At 46.3% G+C, this 17,897-nt stretch overlaps 3 protein-coding genes across 6 annotated transcripts in view; all 3 read right to left on the bottom strand.

Annotated features, from left to right (window-relative positions):
* The window catches only part of LOC133484589 (protocadherin alpha-C2-like), a 285,315-nt gene that overhangs the window by 259,755 nt on the left and 7,663 nt on the right, over window positions 1–17,897 (bottom strand). The window contains exon 1 of one of the 4 annotated variants that reach the window (XM_061787433.1): window positions 12,052–14,542. The exons of 2 other annotated variants lie outside the window; for them this stretch is intronic. In XM_061787433.1, coding sequence (XP_061643417.1) covers window positions 12,052–14,397 — 2,346 coding nt within the window. In that variant the 5' untranslated portion in view covers window positions 14,398–14,542. Of the gene's footprint in view, window positions 1–12,051; window positions 14,543–17,897 lie in introns of those variants that run through there. One more of the 4 variants, XM_061787422.1, reaches the window with a different exon arrangement.
* On the bottom strand, window positions 98–2,973 carry LOC133485247 (protocadherin alpha-8-like). The gene has a single exon (XM_061788669.1). The coding sequence runs from the start codon at window positions 2,828–2,830 to the stop codon at window positions 383–385; it is 2,448 nt and encodes an 815-aa protein (XP_061644653.1). The 5' UTR covers window positions 2,831–2,973; the 3' UTR covers window positions 98–382.
* LOC133484713 (protocadherin gamma-A11-like) lies at window positions 6,952–9,843 on the bottom strand. Its single transcript, XM_061787698.1, has one exon. It carries the CDS (start codon window positions 9,697–9,699, stop codon window positions 7,252–7,254), a length of 2,448 nt encoding a protein of 815 aa, XP_061643682.1. The 5' UTR covers window positions 9,700–9,843; the 3' UTR covers window positions 6,952–7,251.

Here is a 17,897-nt window from a genome sequence, read left to right as displayed (position 1 = left end):
GCTGGAATTCCCAGCATGCTGAGCAGCTTTGTGTCAATAGTTGACTTATTGATTGACTTTAAAGTTGATGTTAGATGTGAATTATTCCCTAACATTAGTTTAGGACCTTATGTGTGTTTCCCCCGCCCTGTTTAGTTTAATATTGTTCACTAACTGCTGGTTTACCAAGCACCATGAGTTTCCTTTTGTGATTAATGACCTGCCTCGTTGTCCCTCACTTGTACAGTCTAGTGGGTAATGCATGTCATTGCCCTTTGAAATGAAGAAATCATCAAACCCACAATGCGTCTAGGTCGCCTGCACGACACATGCCACAGTTCACATCAAACTACACCTGCCAAAGTGGCTAGTGGCTAGCAATCTTACTAGCCACTGCTGAAATTCACCGGCATTTGGCTAATTGGCCAGTGTTTACGTGAAGCTCTGCCGAAAACATACAAGAAACATCAGAGAAGATAGTAAAACAGTTTTTTTTCTGTCTTACCTCCCCTGCGGCCGCGCGTCTGGCGTCGGGTAGAACTAGCGTGTTGGCGTGGCTGCCCGGGGCGACGGTGGAAGCAACACTCATTCTGGGTCCAACTAACATGTAGCGTTTGTCTCCCGATCTGTACTGGATGCTGTGACACAGCGTGCCGTCATAATGAGCGTCTTGTAGATATTTGGAAGTGTACTCTGAGGATTTGGAGCAGCGCATGGCGATCAGCACCACCACGCTGATGACCAAAAGCAGCGAGACCGAGCCCAAAGTCAGCGCCAGATAAAAGGTCACCCGGTCCTCGCGCTCGTCCTCTTCGGCCGCGCTTCCCGCGTGGTCGGAAGCCGCGAAAGCCTCTTTGGGCTCCGCCAGTTTGACGGTCACGGTAGCCGTCGCCGAGAGCGAAACGTCGCCGTTGTCTTTGACCAGTACGAGCAGTCGATGCTCGGCCTCGTCCGTCTCCGTGAACGGGCGAAGTGTTCTGATCTGGCCCGTATAGCGGTCCAATGAAAAGAGAGCGCGCTCGCCGAGTGGCCGCAGCGAAAACAGCAACCAGCCGTTATATCCCGTATCGGCGTCGTAGGCTCGGACTTTAGTCACCGAGTCTCCCGCTTTGGCATTGCGGGGAATCTCCTCCGCGCCTCGGGCGGAACCGTTGGAGCTGAGCGGATACAGGATGACCGGAGCGTTGTCGTTCTGATCCAGAATGAACACCTTCACTGTCACGTTGCCGCTCAGCGGAGGACTTCCGCCGTCGGTGGCCGACACCTGGAACTGGAAGCTTTTCAGCGTCTCAAAGTCAAAACTCTTCAGCGCCGATATGTCGCCGTTCTCAGGGTTGATGCTTAAAAATGTTGACATGTCCACTTGACTTCCTTGTCCTCTCTTAATGTGATACGTCAGCGCTGCGTTTTCATTCAGGTCTTTATCGAATGCGGTGACGGAAAAAATTGAGTTCCCTGGCACGTTATTTTCCGGCAAATAAAGTTGGATTGGATCGTGCGAGAATGTTGGAATATTATCGTTAACGTCTGACACGTCCACGTGCAGAATTTGAAAAGTGGACAGAGGAGGTTGACCGCAGTCTGTCGCTGTGATTGTGATGTCATAATCCGACACTAATTCTCGATCCAGTCTGTCTTTCAGAACCAACGAGTATATGTTATCCTGAAAGGAAGGTTTTAGTTCGAATGGGACATTTTGTGAAAGACTACATATGACTTTGCCGTTCAGTCCGACGTCTTTGTCTGTGATGCTTATTAGAGAAACGACAGTCCCAGGTTTGGAATCTTCCGCTACGGTTTTTGACAAAGAAGTCACCTCGATTTCGGGCCGGTTGTCATTTTCGTCAACGATTTTAATGATCACCCTGCAATGGGTTGTCGAAGGAGGTTGTCCTTTGTCTGTAGCATGTACGTCTAATTTGTAAACGTCAACCTTCTCAAAATCAATTTGGCCTTTGACTCTTATTTCACCCGTGTTTTTATCCAAACTAAACATTTCATAGATTTCAGAGTCAAGTTCTCCACGAAAATAATATTCAACTTCCCCGTTTAATCCTTCGTCCGGGTCAGTTGCTTCCACCTTGATAACGCTTGTGCCCAATTTGACATTTTCAGATAAAGTGATGGAATGCAACTCTTGTTTAAATGTCGGGTGGTTATCATTTGCGTCAAGCACGATAACGGTGACATTAAGACTTCCAGATTTTGGTGGATTTCCACCGTCAACTGCAGTGAGAACAAGTCTGTGCTCAGCGTGTTTTTCTCGGTCTAGAGACTTTTGTATGACTAAAAAGGGTATCTTGTCATCTCCTATCTCTCGAATTTGTAAATTAAAATATTCATTAGTGTTCAATTTGTACGCACGCACCGTATTGACAACACCATCTGGATCATGTGCGATTGGTAATTGGAAGCGTTTTCCAGGCAGAGTGGTCTCTGGGATTTCAAAAATATTCTCTACCTCTTGAAAAGTGGGCGAATTGTCATTTATATCCAAAATTTCTACACCCACGTGATGTATTTCCATGGGATTCTCTGCGACTAATTTCAGCCTCACTAAACACGGCGAGACGCCCTCACAGAGCTCCTCTCGGTCGACGCTTTTCCGCACAAAGAGAACGCCATTGTTTGCATTTACCTCAAACTGAGCACCCTCCGAACCTGAAACAATGCGAAAACGTCTCTCCGCCAACGAGCCCACGTCCAGTCCCAGATCCCTGGCCACGTTTCCCACCACGGTTCCCACTTTGACTTCCTCCGCGATGGAATATTTGATCTGTGCTGCAACCTGCTCCAAACAAACCAATATGACGCAGAGACAGAGTCCTCGCCTTTGTCCTGCTGCTCCCATCCTCCCAGCTTGGATTACAGCACTCGAGTCCTAATTCCACAGAAGATTGAAACCTCCAAACGGACACAATATGTATCTTGAATTCATCCCAAAACCGAAGGCAAAACAGGAATGAAACGACAGCCACATCCGTCTCTCGTGAAGGTTCCGTCTCCTCTGATGACTTGAACAAAACCATTCCAGAAGGGGCAGGACCACCGAATGCTCATCTCTGTATACTGGGATGACATTGCCACCTAGTGGTGATAATTCCTTAGTACATGGAGAGTATTAACAGGACTAAAGTGTATCAGATTGATTGTACATTGCTTTCACACATTTATTGTCCAACAAAATATAGTTACTTTCGCTTCATACGCTAAATGTATCATTTGTGAGTTGCTGTTTTTGCTTTCTGTGGGTATTTCAGCCCTGTAATGCAGCATGGTTGACATGATGATTTGGAGAAAGGTTGATATATTGTGTGTCCAGGAGACCAGGTGGAAAGGCAGTAAGGCTGTAAGTTTAGGGGCAGGGTTGAAATTATTTACCATGGTGGAGATGGGAAGAGAAATGGAGTCGGGGTTATTTTAAAAGAAGAGTTGGCTAAGAATGTCTTGGAGGTGAAAAGAGTATCAGATATAGTGATGAGGCTGAAACTTGAAATTGAGGTTGTTATGTGGAATGTGATTAGTGGCTATGCCCTATAGGTAGGATGTGACCTAGAGGTGAAAGAGAAATTCTGGAAGGAGCTAGACAAAGTAGTTCTGAGCATACCAGACAGAGAGAGAGTGTCGTAATTGGTGCAGATTGTCATGGACATGTTGGTGAAGGTAATAGGGGTGATGAAGAAGTGATGGGTAAGTGCGGCATCCAGGAAAGGAACTTGGAGGGACAGATGGTGGTAGACTTTGCAACAAGGATGCAAATGGCTGGAGTGAACACTTTTTTCCAGAAGAGGCACAAACATAGGGTGACCTACAAGAGCGGAGGGAGAAGCACCCAGGTGGATTACATCTTCTGAAGGAGGTTACCAACTGTAAGGTAGTGGTAGGGGAGAGTGTGGCTAGACAGCATAGGATGGTGGTGTGTGAGATGACTCTGGTGGTGGGGAAGAAGATTAGGAAGGCAAAGGCAGAGAGGAGAACCATGTGGTGGAAGTTGAGACAGGACGAGTGTTGTGCAGCTTTTCGGGAAGATGTGAGACAGGCTCTCGATGGACGGGAGGAGCTCTCAGAAGACTGGACCACTGCAGCCAAGGTGATCAGAGAGGCAGGCAGGAGAGTACTTGTTGTATATTCTGGCAGGAAAGGAGAGAAGGAGACTTGGTGGTGGAACCCCACAGTACCGGAAATCATACAAAGAAAAAGGTTAGCTCAGAAGAAGTGGGACACTGAGAGGACCGAGGAGAGGCGAAAGGAATACAGTGAGATGCAACATAGGGCAAAGGTTGAGGTGGCAAAGCCCAAACAAGAGGCATATGATGACATGTATGGCAGGTTGGACACTAAAGAAGGAGAAAAGGATCTATACAGGCTGGCCAGACAGAGGGATAGAGATGGGAAGGATGTGCAGCAGGTTCGCGTGATTAAGGATAGAGATGGAAATATGTTGACTGGTGCCAGCAGTGTGCTAGCTAGAAGAAAAGAATACTTCGAGGAGTTGACGAATGAGGAAAATGAGAGAGAAGGGAGAGTAGAAGAGGCATGTGTGGTGGACCAGGAAGTGGCAATGATTAGTAAGGGGGAAGTTAGCAAGACATGAAAGAGGATGAAAAATGGAAAGGCTGTTGGTCCTGACGACATTCCTGTGGAGTTTTGGAAGCATCGAGGCGAGGTGGCTGTGGAGTTTTTGACCAGCTTGTTCAATAGAATTCTAGTTCGTGAGAAGATGCCTGAGGAATGGAGGAAAAATGTACTGGTGCCCATTTTTAAGAACAAAGGTGATGTGCAGAGCTGTCGGAACTATAGAGGAATAAAGTTGATGAGCCACACAATGAAGTTATGGGAAAGAGTAGTGGAGGCCAGACTCAGGACAGAAGTGAGTATTTGCCAGCAACAGCATGGTTTCATGCCTAGAAAAAGTACCACAGATGCATCATCTGCCTTGAGGATGTTGATGGGAAAGTACAGAAGGTCAGAAGGAGCTATATTGGGTCTTTGTAGATCTAGAGAAAGCCTATGACAGAGTACCCAGAGAGGAACTGTGGTACTGCATGCGGAAGTCTGGAGTGGCAGAGAAGTATGTTAGAATATTACAGGACATGTATGAGGGCAGCAGAACAGCGGTGAGGTGTGCTGAGGTGTGCTGTCGGTGTGACAGACGAATTTAAGGTGCCCTGAGCCCCTTCCTGTTTGCAGTGGTGATGGATAGGCTGAAAGTTGAGGTTAGACGAGAATCCCCGTGGACCATGATGTTTGCAGATGACATTGTGATCTGCATTGAAAGCAGAGAGCAGCTGGAGGAACAGTTAGAAAGATGGAGGCATGCACTGGCAAGAAGAGGAATGAAGATGAGCCGAAGTAAGACAGAATTTATGTGCATGAATGAGAGGGGTGGTGGGGGAAGAGTGAGGCTACAGGTAGAAGAGATAGCAAGGGTGGAGGAAGGTGTCACCTGTGTTATGTGACAGAAGAGTCTCTGCTCGGATGAAGGGCAAAGTTTATAAAACAGTTATGAGGCCAGCCATGATGGACGGTTTAGAGACAGTGGCACTGACAAGACGACAGGAAGCAGAGCTGGAGGTGGTGGAAATGAAGATGTTGAGGTTCGCTCTCGGAGTGACCAGGTTGGATAAAATTAGAAATGAACTCATCAGATGGACAGCCAAGGTTCGATGTTTTGGAGACCAAGTTAGAGAGAGCAGACTTGGATGGTTTGGACACGTCCAGAGGAGAAATAGTGAGTACATTGGTAGAAGGATGATGAAGCTGGAGCTGCCAGGCAAGAGAGCTAGAGGAAGACCAAAGAGAAGGTTGATGGATGTCGTGAGGGAAGACATGAGGGCAGTTGGTGTTCGAGAGGAGGATGCAGGAGATGGGCTTACATGGAAAAGGATGACGCGCTGTGGCGACCCCTAACGGGACAAGCCAAAAGGAAAAGAAGAAGTTGGTATGTCAGCCCTGTGCTGTTCCTCCAGTGTTTTGCCTCGTGTTTTCCCCTCGCATGTTACAGTATTGGTCAGATATGAAGGAGCCCTTGCAGTGTTTAATGTTGAACTTCATTGTTGTCATGAAGAAGTCGATGGGTGTCTGGAGTTGTAGTTTTGTGCTTTCGTTACTGCTACTTTTTGCATTGTTATTGACTTCATGTGGATCCACCTGTCACCACTTTTAACACATCTCACAGCAGTCCAATCGCAACATATTATGATCAGTGCAACTACTTTGAGAGATTGACAGCAGCTGCAACAGATCGGCAGACACCGTACCTCTTGAAAACATTGACTAGTGTAGAATGCTATGCTTGTAAATTGTTATTATCAATGTGAACTTTAACAATAAGCAAACATCATAGTCACAAAGAGCTCGTCATCAAGATGATCTTCAGAAGTCGGCACGACTGACACAAGTGGGAACATATGTAACGTAACGTGTATCACAATATGTTTTCCTCAACTACAAGGTCTTAAATAAATTGAAGTTCGTCCAAGACAACAGAAATGTTCCGCTAATGTTAAGATGTCAACATGGTTGTTCTCAACAGACAATAGTTTAACGTGGATCAAATTCCGCCTGTGCACCCAAGCCATTGGGTTGTACACAGGGCTTGACATGAACTTTTTTGCTCAGCGGCCACTGTGGCGAGTGGTTTCCCAGAGTTCCTAGCCACTCAGCAAGTGAAGTAGATTGAAGAAAGTAGATTGTCAACCCTTTTAAATGTATTTATCCCCTTTGCACAACCAAGCTAGGAGAACACACATTTTTAACGGGACAAGACCACCAGTCATATCAGAAAGGAAGACATTTTGATGCCTGTCTTGTTTCTCAAAGTTTGTAGTGAATTGCGATGTAGTCTCATCTTGTTTGGTGCGAGATATTGTATTGTCGAGGAAGTTGACGCTGGAATTCCCAGCATGCTGAGCAGCTTTGTGTCAAAAGTTGAATTATTGAATGACTTTAATGTTGATGTTTGAGGTGAATTATTCCCAAGCATTATTTTAGGACCTTATGTGTGTTTCCCCCGCCCTGTTTAGTTTAATATTGTTCACTAACTGCTGGTTTATCAAGCACCATGAGTTTCCTTTTGTGATTAATGACCTGCCTCGTTGTCCCTCACTTGTGCAGTCTCGTGGGTAATGCATGTCATTGCCCTTTGAAATGAAGAAATCATCAAAACCACAATGCGTCTAGGTCGCCTGCACGACACATGCCGTAGTTCACATCAAACGACACCTGCCAAAGTGGCTAGTGGCTAGCAATCTTACTAGCCACTGCTGAAATTCACCGGCATTTGGCTAATTGGCCAGTGTTTACGTGAAGCTCTGCCGATAAAATACAAGAAACATCAGAGAATATCGTAAAACAGTTTTTTTTCTGTCTTACCTCCCCTGCGGCCGCACGTCTGGCGTCGGGCAGAACCAGCGTGCCGGCGTGGCTGCCCGGGGCGCCGGCGGAAGCAACACTCATCCTGGGTCCGACTAACATGTAGCGTTTGTCTCCCGATCTGTACTGGATGCTGTGACACAGCGTGCCGTCATAATGAGCGTCTTGTAGATATTTGGAAGTGTACTCTGAGGATTTGGAGCAGCGCATGGCGATCAGCACCACCACGCTGATGACCAAAAGCAGAGAGACCGAGCCCAAAGTCAGCGCCAGATAAAAAGTCACCCGGTCCTCGCGCTCGTCCTCTTCGGCCGCGCTTCCCGCATGGTCGGAAGCCGCCAAAGCCTCTTTGGGCTCCGCCAGTTTGACGGTCACGGTAGCCGTCGCCGAGAGCGAAACGTCGCCGTTGTCTTTGACCAGTACGAGCAGTCGATGCTCGGCCTCGTCCGTCTCCGTGAACGGGCGAAGTGTTCTGATCTGGCCCGTATAGCGGTCCAAAGAAAAGAGAGCGCGCTCGCCGAGCGGCCGCAGCGAAAAGAGTAGCCAGCCGTTATATCCCGTATCGGCGTCGTAGGCTCGGACTTTAGTCACCGAGTCTCCCGCTTTGGCATTGCGGGGAATCTCCTCCGCGCCTCGGGCGGAACCGTTGGAGCTGAGCGGATACAGGATGACCGGAGCGTTGTCGTTCTGATCCAGAATGAACACCTTGACCGTCACGTTGCCGCTCAGCGGAGGACTTCCGCCGTCGGTGGCCGACACCTGGAACTGGAAGCTTTTCAGCGTCTCAAAGTCAAAACTCTTCAGCGCCGATATGTCGCCGTTCTCAGGGTTGATGCTTAAAAATGTTGACATGTCCACTTGACTTCCTTGTCCTCTCTTAATGTGATACGTCAGCGCTGCGTTTTCATTCAGGTCTTTATCGAATGCGGTGACGGAAAAGATGGAGTTCCCCGGCACGTTATTTTCCGGCAAATAAAGTTGGATTGGATCGTGCGAGAATGTTGGAATATTATCGTTAACGTCTGACACGTCCACGTGCAGAATTTGAAAAGTGGACAGAGGAGGTTGACCGCAGTCTGTCGCTGTGATTGTGATGTCATAATCCGACACGAATTCTCGATCCAGTCTGTCTTTCAGAACCAACGAGTACATGTTATCCTGAAAGGAAGGTTTTAGTTCGAATGGGACATTTTGTGAAAGACTACATATGACTTTGCCGTTCAGTCCGACGTCTTTGTCTGTGATGCTTATAAGAGAAACGACAGTCCCAGGTTTGGAATCTTCCGCTACGGTTTTTGACAAAGAAGTTACGTCGATTTCGGGCCGGTTGTCATTTTCGTCAACGATTTTAATGATCACCCTGCAATCGGTTGTCGAAGGAGGTTGTCCTTTATCGGTAGCATGGACGTCTAATTTGTAAACGTCAACCTTCTCAAAATCAATTTGGCCTTTGACTCTTATTTCACCCGTGTTTTTATCCAAACTAAACATTTCATAGATTTCAGAGTCAAGTTCTCCACGAAAATAATATTCAACTTCGCCGTTTAAACCTTCGTCCTGGTCAGTTGCTTCCACCTTGATAACGCTTGTGCCCAATTTGACATTTTCAGGTAAAGTGATGGAATATACTTCTTGTGTGAATATTGGAAGGTTATCATTAGAGTCAAGCACAATAACGGTGACATTAAGACTTCCAGATCTTGGTGGATTTCCACCGTCAACTGCAGTGAGAACAAGTCTGTGCTCAGCATGTTTTTCTCTGTCCAGAGACTTTAGTAAAATTAAAAAGGGTATCTTATCATCGCCTCGCTCTCGAATTTGTATATTAAAATATTCATTCGTGTTTAATTTGTACGCACGCACCGTATTGACAACACCATCTGGATCATGTGCGATTGGTAATTGGAAGCGTTTTCCAGAAAGAGCGGACTCATATATTTCAAAAATATTCTCTTCCTCTTGAAAAGTGGGCGAATTGTCATTAATATCCAAAATTTCTACGCCCACATGATGTATTTCCATGGGATTCTCTGCGACTAATTTCAGCCTCACTAAACACGGCGAGACGCCCTCACAGAGCTCCTCTCGGTCGACGCTTTTCCGCACAAAGAGAACGCCATTGTTTGCATTTACCTCAAACTGAGCCCCCTCTGAGCCCGAAACAATGCGAAAACGTCTCTCCGCCAACGAGCCCACGTCCAGTCCCAGATCCCTGGCCACGTTTCCCACCACGGTTCCCACTTTGACTTCCTCCGCGATGGAATATTTGATCTGTGCTGCAACCTGCTCCAAACAAACCAATATGACGCAGAGACAGAGTCCTCGCCTTTGTCCTGCTGCTCCCATCCTCCCAGCTTGGATTACAGCACTCGAGTCCTAATTCCACAGAAGATTGAAACCTCCAAACGGACACAATATAGATCTTGAATTCATCCCAAAACCTAAGGCAAAACAGGAACGAAACGACAGCAACATCCGTCTCTCGTGAAGGTTCCGTCTCCTCTGATGACTAGAACAAAACCATTCCAGAAGGGGCAGGACCATCGAATGCTCATCTCTGTATACTGGGATGACATTGCCACCTAGTGGTGATAATTCCTTAGCACATGGAGAGTATTAAGATGACTCAAAAATGTGTATCAGATTGATTGTACATTGCTTTCACACATTTATTGTCCAACAAAATATAGTTAATTACGCTTCACACGCGAAATGAAAATGACAAAATGCAAGGAGAGAAGTATGCTGGGATGTACATAGATACGCTAAGCAGTTCTTTACTTGTTTGGTCATGAGGAAAGTTCACCTGCTCAGCCGCTATACGCACAAGGATTGAAAAAAGGTCAAAGACAAATGGTAACGTTGCCAGTTGACAAATGGGAAAGAGTTAACCCCAATCTATTTCCATGTTCCGATTGTGTCCTTTTTTAGTTTTCAATTGTATCATTTGTGAGTTGTTTTTGCTTTCTGTTGGTATGTCAGCCCTGTGCTGTTCCTCCAGGGTTTTGCCTTGTGTTTCCCCCTCGCATGTTACAGTATTGGTCAGATATGACGGAGCCCTGCCAGTGTTTCATGTTGAACTTCATTGTTGTCATGAAGAAGTCGATGGGTGTCTGGAGTTGTAGTTTTGTGCTTTCGTTACTGCTACTTTTTGCATTGTTATTGACTTCATGTGGATCCACCAGTCACCACTTTTAACACATCACACAGCAGTCGAATCGCAACATATTATGATCAGTGCAACTACTTTGAGAGATTGAAACCAGCTGCAACAGATCGGCATACACCGTACCTCTTGAAAACATTGAAAAAAGTCTTTAGCTCCACAGATGGCACAGCTGACAGGGACGAGTGTAGAATGCTATGCTTGTTAATTCTTATCATCAAGGTGAACTTTAACAATAAGCAAACATCATAGTCGCAAAGAGCTCGTCATCAAGATGATCTTCAGAAGTCGGCACTACTGACACAAGTGGGAACATATGTAACGTAACGTGTATCACAATATGTTTTCCTCAACTACAAAGTCTTAAATAAACTGAAGTTAGTCCAAGGCAACGAAAATTCTCCCCGAATGTTAAGATGTCAACATGGTTGTTCTCAACAGACAAAAGTTTAACGTGGATCAAATTCCGCCTGTGCACCCAAGTCATTGGGTTGTACACAGGGCTTGACATGAACTTTTTTGCTCACCGGCCACTGTGGCGAGTGGTTTCCCAGAGTTCCTAGCCACTCAGCAAGTGAAGTAGATTGAAGAAAGTAGATTGTCAACCCTTTTAAATGTATTTACCCCCTTTGCACAACCAAGCTAGGACGACACACATTTTTAACGGGACAAGAACCACCAGTCATATCAGAAAGGAAGACATTTTGATGCATGTCTTGCTTCTCAAAGTTTGTAGTGAATAGCGATGTAGTCTCATCTTGTTTGGTGCGAGCCAGTAGATCTTTTGTGTACATGTGAAAGCAACGATTTACAGCAAGTCCACTTGGAAAAACCTGTCATCATATGAGTTTTTGTATCGCCATGATTTTGTTGAGCACTGCAACTACACACAACTTACATCATATAAAAATAGTAAAGTCTGGCGGGCCATATGAAATTTAATTTTAAATGGGCCACTCGTAAAATAGGCCTGGTTTATTGTGTCGGATGCAGATTGAGAAAACTAGACTGAAATATATTTTCGAGGAAGATGACGCTGGAATTCCCAGCATGCTGAGCAGCTTTGTGTCAATAGTTGACTTATTGATTGACTTTAATGTTGATGTTTGAGGTGAATTATTCCCAAGCATTATTTTAGGACCTTATGTGTGTTTCCCCTGCCCTGTTTAGTTTAATATTGTTCACTAACTGCTGGTTTATCAAGCACCATGAGTTTCCTTTTGTGATTAATGACCTGCCTCGTTGTCCCTCACTTGTGCAGTCTCGTGGGTAATGCATGTCATTGCCCTTTGAAATGAAGAATATCATCATCAAAACCACAATGCGTCTAGGTCGCCTGCACGACACATGCCACAGTTCACATCAAACTACACCTGCCAAAGTGGCTAGCAATCTTACTAGCCACTGCTGAAATTGACCGGCATTTGGCTAATTGGCCAGTGGCTAATTGGCCAGTGTTTACGTGAAGCTCTGCCGATAACATACAAGAAACATCAGAGAAGATAGTAAAACTGTTTTTTTTTCTGTCTTACCTCCCCTGCGGCCGCGCGTCTGGCGTCGGGCAGAACCAGCGTGTTGGCGTGGCTGCCCGGGGCGACGGTGGAAGCAACACTCATCCTGGGTCCAACTAACATGTAGCGTTTGTCTCCCGATCTGTACTGGATGCTGTGACACAGCGTGCCGTCATAATGAGCGTCTTGTAGATATTTGGAAGTGTACTCTGCGGATTTGGAGCAGCGCATGGCGATCAGCACCACCACGCTGATGACCAAAAGCAGCGAGACCGAGCCCAAAGTCAGCGCCAGATAAAAAGTCACCCGGTCCTCGCGCTCGTCCGCTTCGGCCGCGTTTCCCGCGTGGTCGGAAGCCGCGAAAGCCTCTTTGGGCTCCGCCAGTTTGACGGTCACGGTAGCCGTCGCCGAGAGCGAAACGTCGCCGTTGTCTTTGACCAGTACGAGCAGTCGATGCTCGGCCTCGTCCGTCTCCGTGAAAGGGCGAAGTGTTCTGATCTGGCCCGTATAGCGGTCCAATGAAAAGAGAGCGCGCTCACCGAGCGGCCGCAGCGAAAACAGTAACCAGCCGTTATATCCCGTATCGGCGTCGTAGGCTCGGACTTTAGTCACCGAGTCTCCCGCTTTGGCATTGCGGGGAATCTCCTCCGCGCCTCGGGCGGAACCGTTGGAGCTGAGCGGATACAGGATGACCGGAGCGTTGTCGTTCTGATCCAGAATGAACACCTTCACCGTCACGTTGCCGCTCAGCGGAGGACTTCCGCCGTCGGTGGCCGACACCTGGAACTGGAAGCTTTTCAGCGTCTCAAAGTCAAAACTCTTCAGCGCCGATATGTCGCCGTTCTCAGGGTTGATGCTTAAAAATGTTGACATGTCCACTTGACTTCCTTGTCCTCTCTTAATGTGATACGTCAGCGCTGCATTTTCATTCAGGTCTTTATCGAATGCGGTGACGGAAAAGATGGAGTTCCCTGGCACGTTATTTTCCGGCAAATAAAGTTGGATTGGATCGTGCGAGAATGTTGGAATATTATCGTTAACGTCTGACACGTCCACGTGCAGAATTTGAAAAGTGGACAGAGGAGGTTGACCGCAGTCTGTCGCTGTGATTGTGATGTCATAATCCGACACGAATTCTCGATCCAGTCTGTCTTTCAGAACCAACGAGTACATGTTATCCTGAAAGGAAGGTTTTAGTTCGAATGGAACATTTTGTGAAAGACTGCATATGACTTTGCCGTTCAGTCCGACGTCTTTGTCTGTGATGCTTATAAGAGAAACGACAGTCCCAGGTTTGGAATCTTCCGCTACGGTTTTTGACAAAGTTGTCACCTCGATTTCGGGCCGGTTGTCGTTTTCGTCAACGATTTTAATGATCACCCTGCAATCGGTTGTCAAAGGAGGTTGTCCTTTGTCTGTAGCATGGACGTCTAATTTGTAAACGTCAACCTTCTCAAAATCAATTTGACCTTTCACTTTTATTTCACCCGTGTTTTTATCCAAACTGAACATTTCATAGATTTCAGAGGCAAGTTCTCCACGAAAATAATATTCAACTTCCCCGTTTAATCCTTCGTCCTGGTCAGTTGCTTCCACCTTGATAACGCTTGTGCCCAATTTGACATTTTCAGATAAAGTTATGGAATATACTTCTTGCATAAATTGTGGAGCATTATCATTAGAGTCAAGCACGATAACGGTGACATTAAGACTTCCAGATCTTGGTGGATTTCCACCGTCAACTGCAGTGAGAACAAGTCTGTGCTCAGCATGTTTTTCTCGGTCCAGAGATTTTTGTATGACTAAAAAAGGTATCTTATCATCGCCTCGCTCTCGAATTTGTATATTAAAATATTCATTCGTGTTTAATTTGTACGCACGCACCGTATTCACGACAACATCTGGATCATGTGCGATTGGTAATTGGAAGCGTTTTCCAGCAGTTATGGATTCAGATATTTCAAAAATATTCCCTTCCTCTTGAAAGGTGGGCGAATTGTCATTTATATCCAAAATTTCTACACCCACATGATGTATTTCCATGGGATTCTCTGCGACTAATTTCAGCCTCACTAAACACGGCGAGACGCCCTCACAGAGCTCCTCTCGGTCGACGCTTTTCCGCACAAAGAGAATGCCATTGTTTGCATTTACCTCAAACTGAGCCCCCTCTGAGCCTGAAACAATGCGAAAACGTCTCTCCGCCAACGAGCCCACGTCCAGTCCCAGATCCCTGGCCACGTTTCCCACCACGGTTCCCACTTTGACTTCCTCCGCGATGGAATATTTGATCTGTGCTGCAACCTGCTCCAAACAAACCAATATGACGCAGAGACAGAGTCCTCGCCTTTGTCCTGCTGCTCCCATCCTCCCAGCTTGGATTACAGCACTCGAGTCCTAATTCCACAGAAGATTGAAACCTCCAAACGGACAAAATATGGATCTTGAATTCATCCCAAAACCGAAGGCAAAACAGGAATGAAACGACAGCAACATCCGTCTCTCGTGAAGGTTCCGTCTCCTCTGATGACTAGAACAAAACCATTCCAGAAGGGGCAGGACCACCGAATGCTCATCTCTGTATACTGGGATGACATTGCCACCTAGTGGTGATAGTTCCTTAGCACATGGAGAATATTAACAGGACTAAAGTGTTTCAGATTGATTGTACATTGCTTTCAGACATTTATTGTCCAACAAAATAAAGTTACTTTCTCTTCATATGCTCAATGTATATGACAAAATGCAAGGAGAGAAGTATGCTGGGATGTACATAGATACTGTGTGTAGTTCTTTACTTGTTTGGTCATGAGGAAAGTTCACCTGCTCAGCCGCTATACGCACAAGGATTGAGAAAAGGTCAAAGACAAATGGTAACGTTGCCAGTTGACAAATGGGAAAGAGTTAACCCCAATCTACTTCCATGTGCCTATTGTGTCCTTTTTTTAATGTTTTCAATAGTATCATTTGTGAGTTGCTGTTTTTGCTTTCTGTTGGTATTTCAGCCCTGTAATGCAGCCCTATGGGTGGGGGCACAAATCAGTGCAAACTGTAGGCCGGTCCCGAGCCCGGATAAATGCAGAGGGTTGCATCAGGAAGGGCATCCCGCTTAAAACTTTGCCAAACAAATATGAGCGTTCATCCAAATAATTCCATACCGGATTAGTCGTGGCCCGGGTTAACCAGGGCGCCGTTGGAAATTCAGCTCCTGTGGGTCGAAGTCAAAGAAGAAGAAGAGGTGGAAAGCGGGTTCTTCGTCAGAAAGAGAAGAGGAAAACACAGAGCCTAGAACTGAATGTGGGGACTTTGAATGTTGGTACTATGACAGGAAAATCTCGGGAGTTGGTTGGCATGATGATTAGGAGAAAGGTTGATATATTGTGTGTCCAGGAGACCAGGCGGAAAGGCAGTAAGGCTGGAAATTTAGGGGCAGGGTTGAAATTATTTTACCATGGTGGAGATGGGAAGAGAAATGGAGTCGGGGTTATTTTAAAAGAAGAGTTGGCTAAGAATGTCTTGGAGGTGAAAAGAGTATCAGATATAGTGATGAGGCTGAAACTTGAAATTTAGGTTGTTATGTGGAATGTGATTAGTGGCTATGCCCTATAGGTAGGATGTGACCTAGAGGTGAAAGAGAAATTCTGGAAGGAGCTAGATGATGTAGTTCTGAGCATCCCAGACAGAGAGAGAGTCGTAATTGGTGCAGATTGTAATGGACATGTTGGTGAAGCTAATAGGGGTGATGAAGAAGTGATGGGTAAGTACGGCATCCAGGAAAGGAACTTGGAGGGACAGATGGTGGTAGACTTTGCAACAAGAATGCAAATGGCTGTAGTGAACACTTTTTTCCAGAAGAGGCATGAACATAGGGTGACCTACAAGAGCGGCGATAGAAGCACGCAGGTGGATTACATTTTGTGCACACGATATAATCTGAAGGACGTTACCAACTGTAAGGTAGTGGTAGGGTAAGTGTGGCTAGACAGCATAGGATGGTGGTGTGTAAGATGACTCTGGTGGTGGGAAGGAAGATTAGAAAGACAAAGGCAGAGAAGAGAACCATGTGGTGGAAGTTGAGACAGGACGAGTGTTGTGCAGCTTTTCGGGAAGAGGTGAGACAGGCTCTCGGTGGACGGAAGGAGCTCCCAGAAGACTGGACCACTGCAGCCAAGGTGATCAGAGAGGCAGGCAGGAGAGTACTTGGTGTATCTTCTGGCAGGAAAGGAGAGAAGGCGACTTGGTGGTGGAACCCCACAGTACAGGAAATCATACAAGGAAAAAGGTTAGCTAAGAAGAAGTGGGACACTGAGAGGACAGAGGAGAGGCGAAAGGAATACAGTGAGATGCGACATAGGGCAAAGGTTGAGGTGGCAAAGCCCAAACAAGGGGCATATGATGACATGTATGGCAGGTTGGACACTAAAGAAGGAGAAAAGGATCTATACAGGCTGGCCAGACAGAGGGATAGAGATGGGAAGGATGTGCAGCAGGTTAGGGTGATTAAGGATAGAGATGGAAATATGTTGACTGGTGCCAGCAGTGTGCTCGCTAGAAGGAAAGAATACTTCGAGGAGTTGACGAATGAGAAAAATGAGAGAGAAGGGAGAGTAGAAGAGGCAAGTGTGGTGGACCAGGAAGTGGCAATGATTAGTAAGGGGGAAGTAAGAAAGGCATTAAAGAGGATGAAAAATGGAAAGGCAGTTGGTTCTGATGACATTCCTGTGGAGTTTTGGAAGCATCTAGGAGAGGTGGCTGTGGAGTTTTTGACCAGCTTGTTCAATAGAATTCTAGTGCGTGAGAAGATGCCTGAGGAATGGAGGAAAAGTGTACTGGTGCCCATTTTTAAGAACAAAGGTGATGTGCAGAGGTGTAGGAACTATAGAGGAATAAAGTTGATGAGCCACACAATGAAGTTATGAGAAAGTGTAGTGGAGGCCAGACTCAGGACAGAAGTGAGTATTTGCGAGCAACAGTATGGTTTCATGCCTAGAAAGAGTACCACAGATGCATTATCTGCCTTGAGGATGTTGATGGAAAAGTACAGAGAAGGTCAGAAGGAGCTACATTGGGTCTTTGTAGATCAAGAGAAAGCCTATGACAGAGTACCCAGAGAGGAACTGTGGTACTGCATGCGGAAGTCTGGAGTGGCAGAGAAGTATGTTAGAATATTACAGGACATGTACAAGGGCAGCAGAACAGCGATGAGGTGTGCTGTAGGTGTGACAGACGAATTTAAGGTGCCCTGAGCCCCTTCCTGTTTGCAGTGGTGATGGATAGGCTGAAAGTTGAGGTTAGACGAGAATCCCCGTGGACCATGATGTTTGCAGATGACATTGTGATCTGTATTGAAAGCAGGGAGCAGCTGGAGGAACAGTTAGAAAGATGGAGGCATGAACTGCCAAGAAGAGGAATGAAGATGAGCCGAAGTAAGACAGAATTTATGTGCATGAATGAGAGGGGTGGTGGGGGAAGAGTGAGGCGACAGGGAGAAGAGATAGCAAGGGTGGAGGAAGGTGTCACCTGTGTTATGTGACAGAAGAGTCTCTGCTCGGATGAAGGGCAAAGTTTATAAAACAGTTATGAGGCCAGCCATGATGGACGGTTTAGAGACAGTGGCACTGACAAGACGACAGGAAGCAGAGCTGGAGGTGGTGGAAATGAAGATGTTGAGGTTCGCTCTCGGAGTGACCAGGTTGGATAAAATTAGAAATGAACTCATCAGATGGACAGCCAAGGTTCGATGTTTTGGAGACCAAGTTAGAGAGAGCAGACTTGGATGGTTTGGACACGTCCAGAGGAGAAATAGTGAGTACATTGGTAGAAGGATGATGAAGCTGGAGCTGCCTGGCAAGAGAGCTAGAGGAAGA

The sequence above is a fragment of the Phyllopteryx taeniolatus genome, chromosome 10 (genome assembly GCF_024500385.1).
Source record: "Phyllopteryx taeniolatus isolate TA_2022b chromosome 10, UOR_Ptae_1.2, whole genome shotgun sequence".
Classification (NCBI taxonomy): domain Eukaryota; kingdom Metazoa; phylum Chordata; class Actinopteri; order Syngnathiformes; family Syngnathidae; genus Phyllopteryx; species Phyllopteryx taeniolatus.
This window is presented reverse-complemented; position numbering and strand designations above follow the sequence as displayed.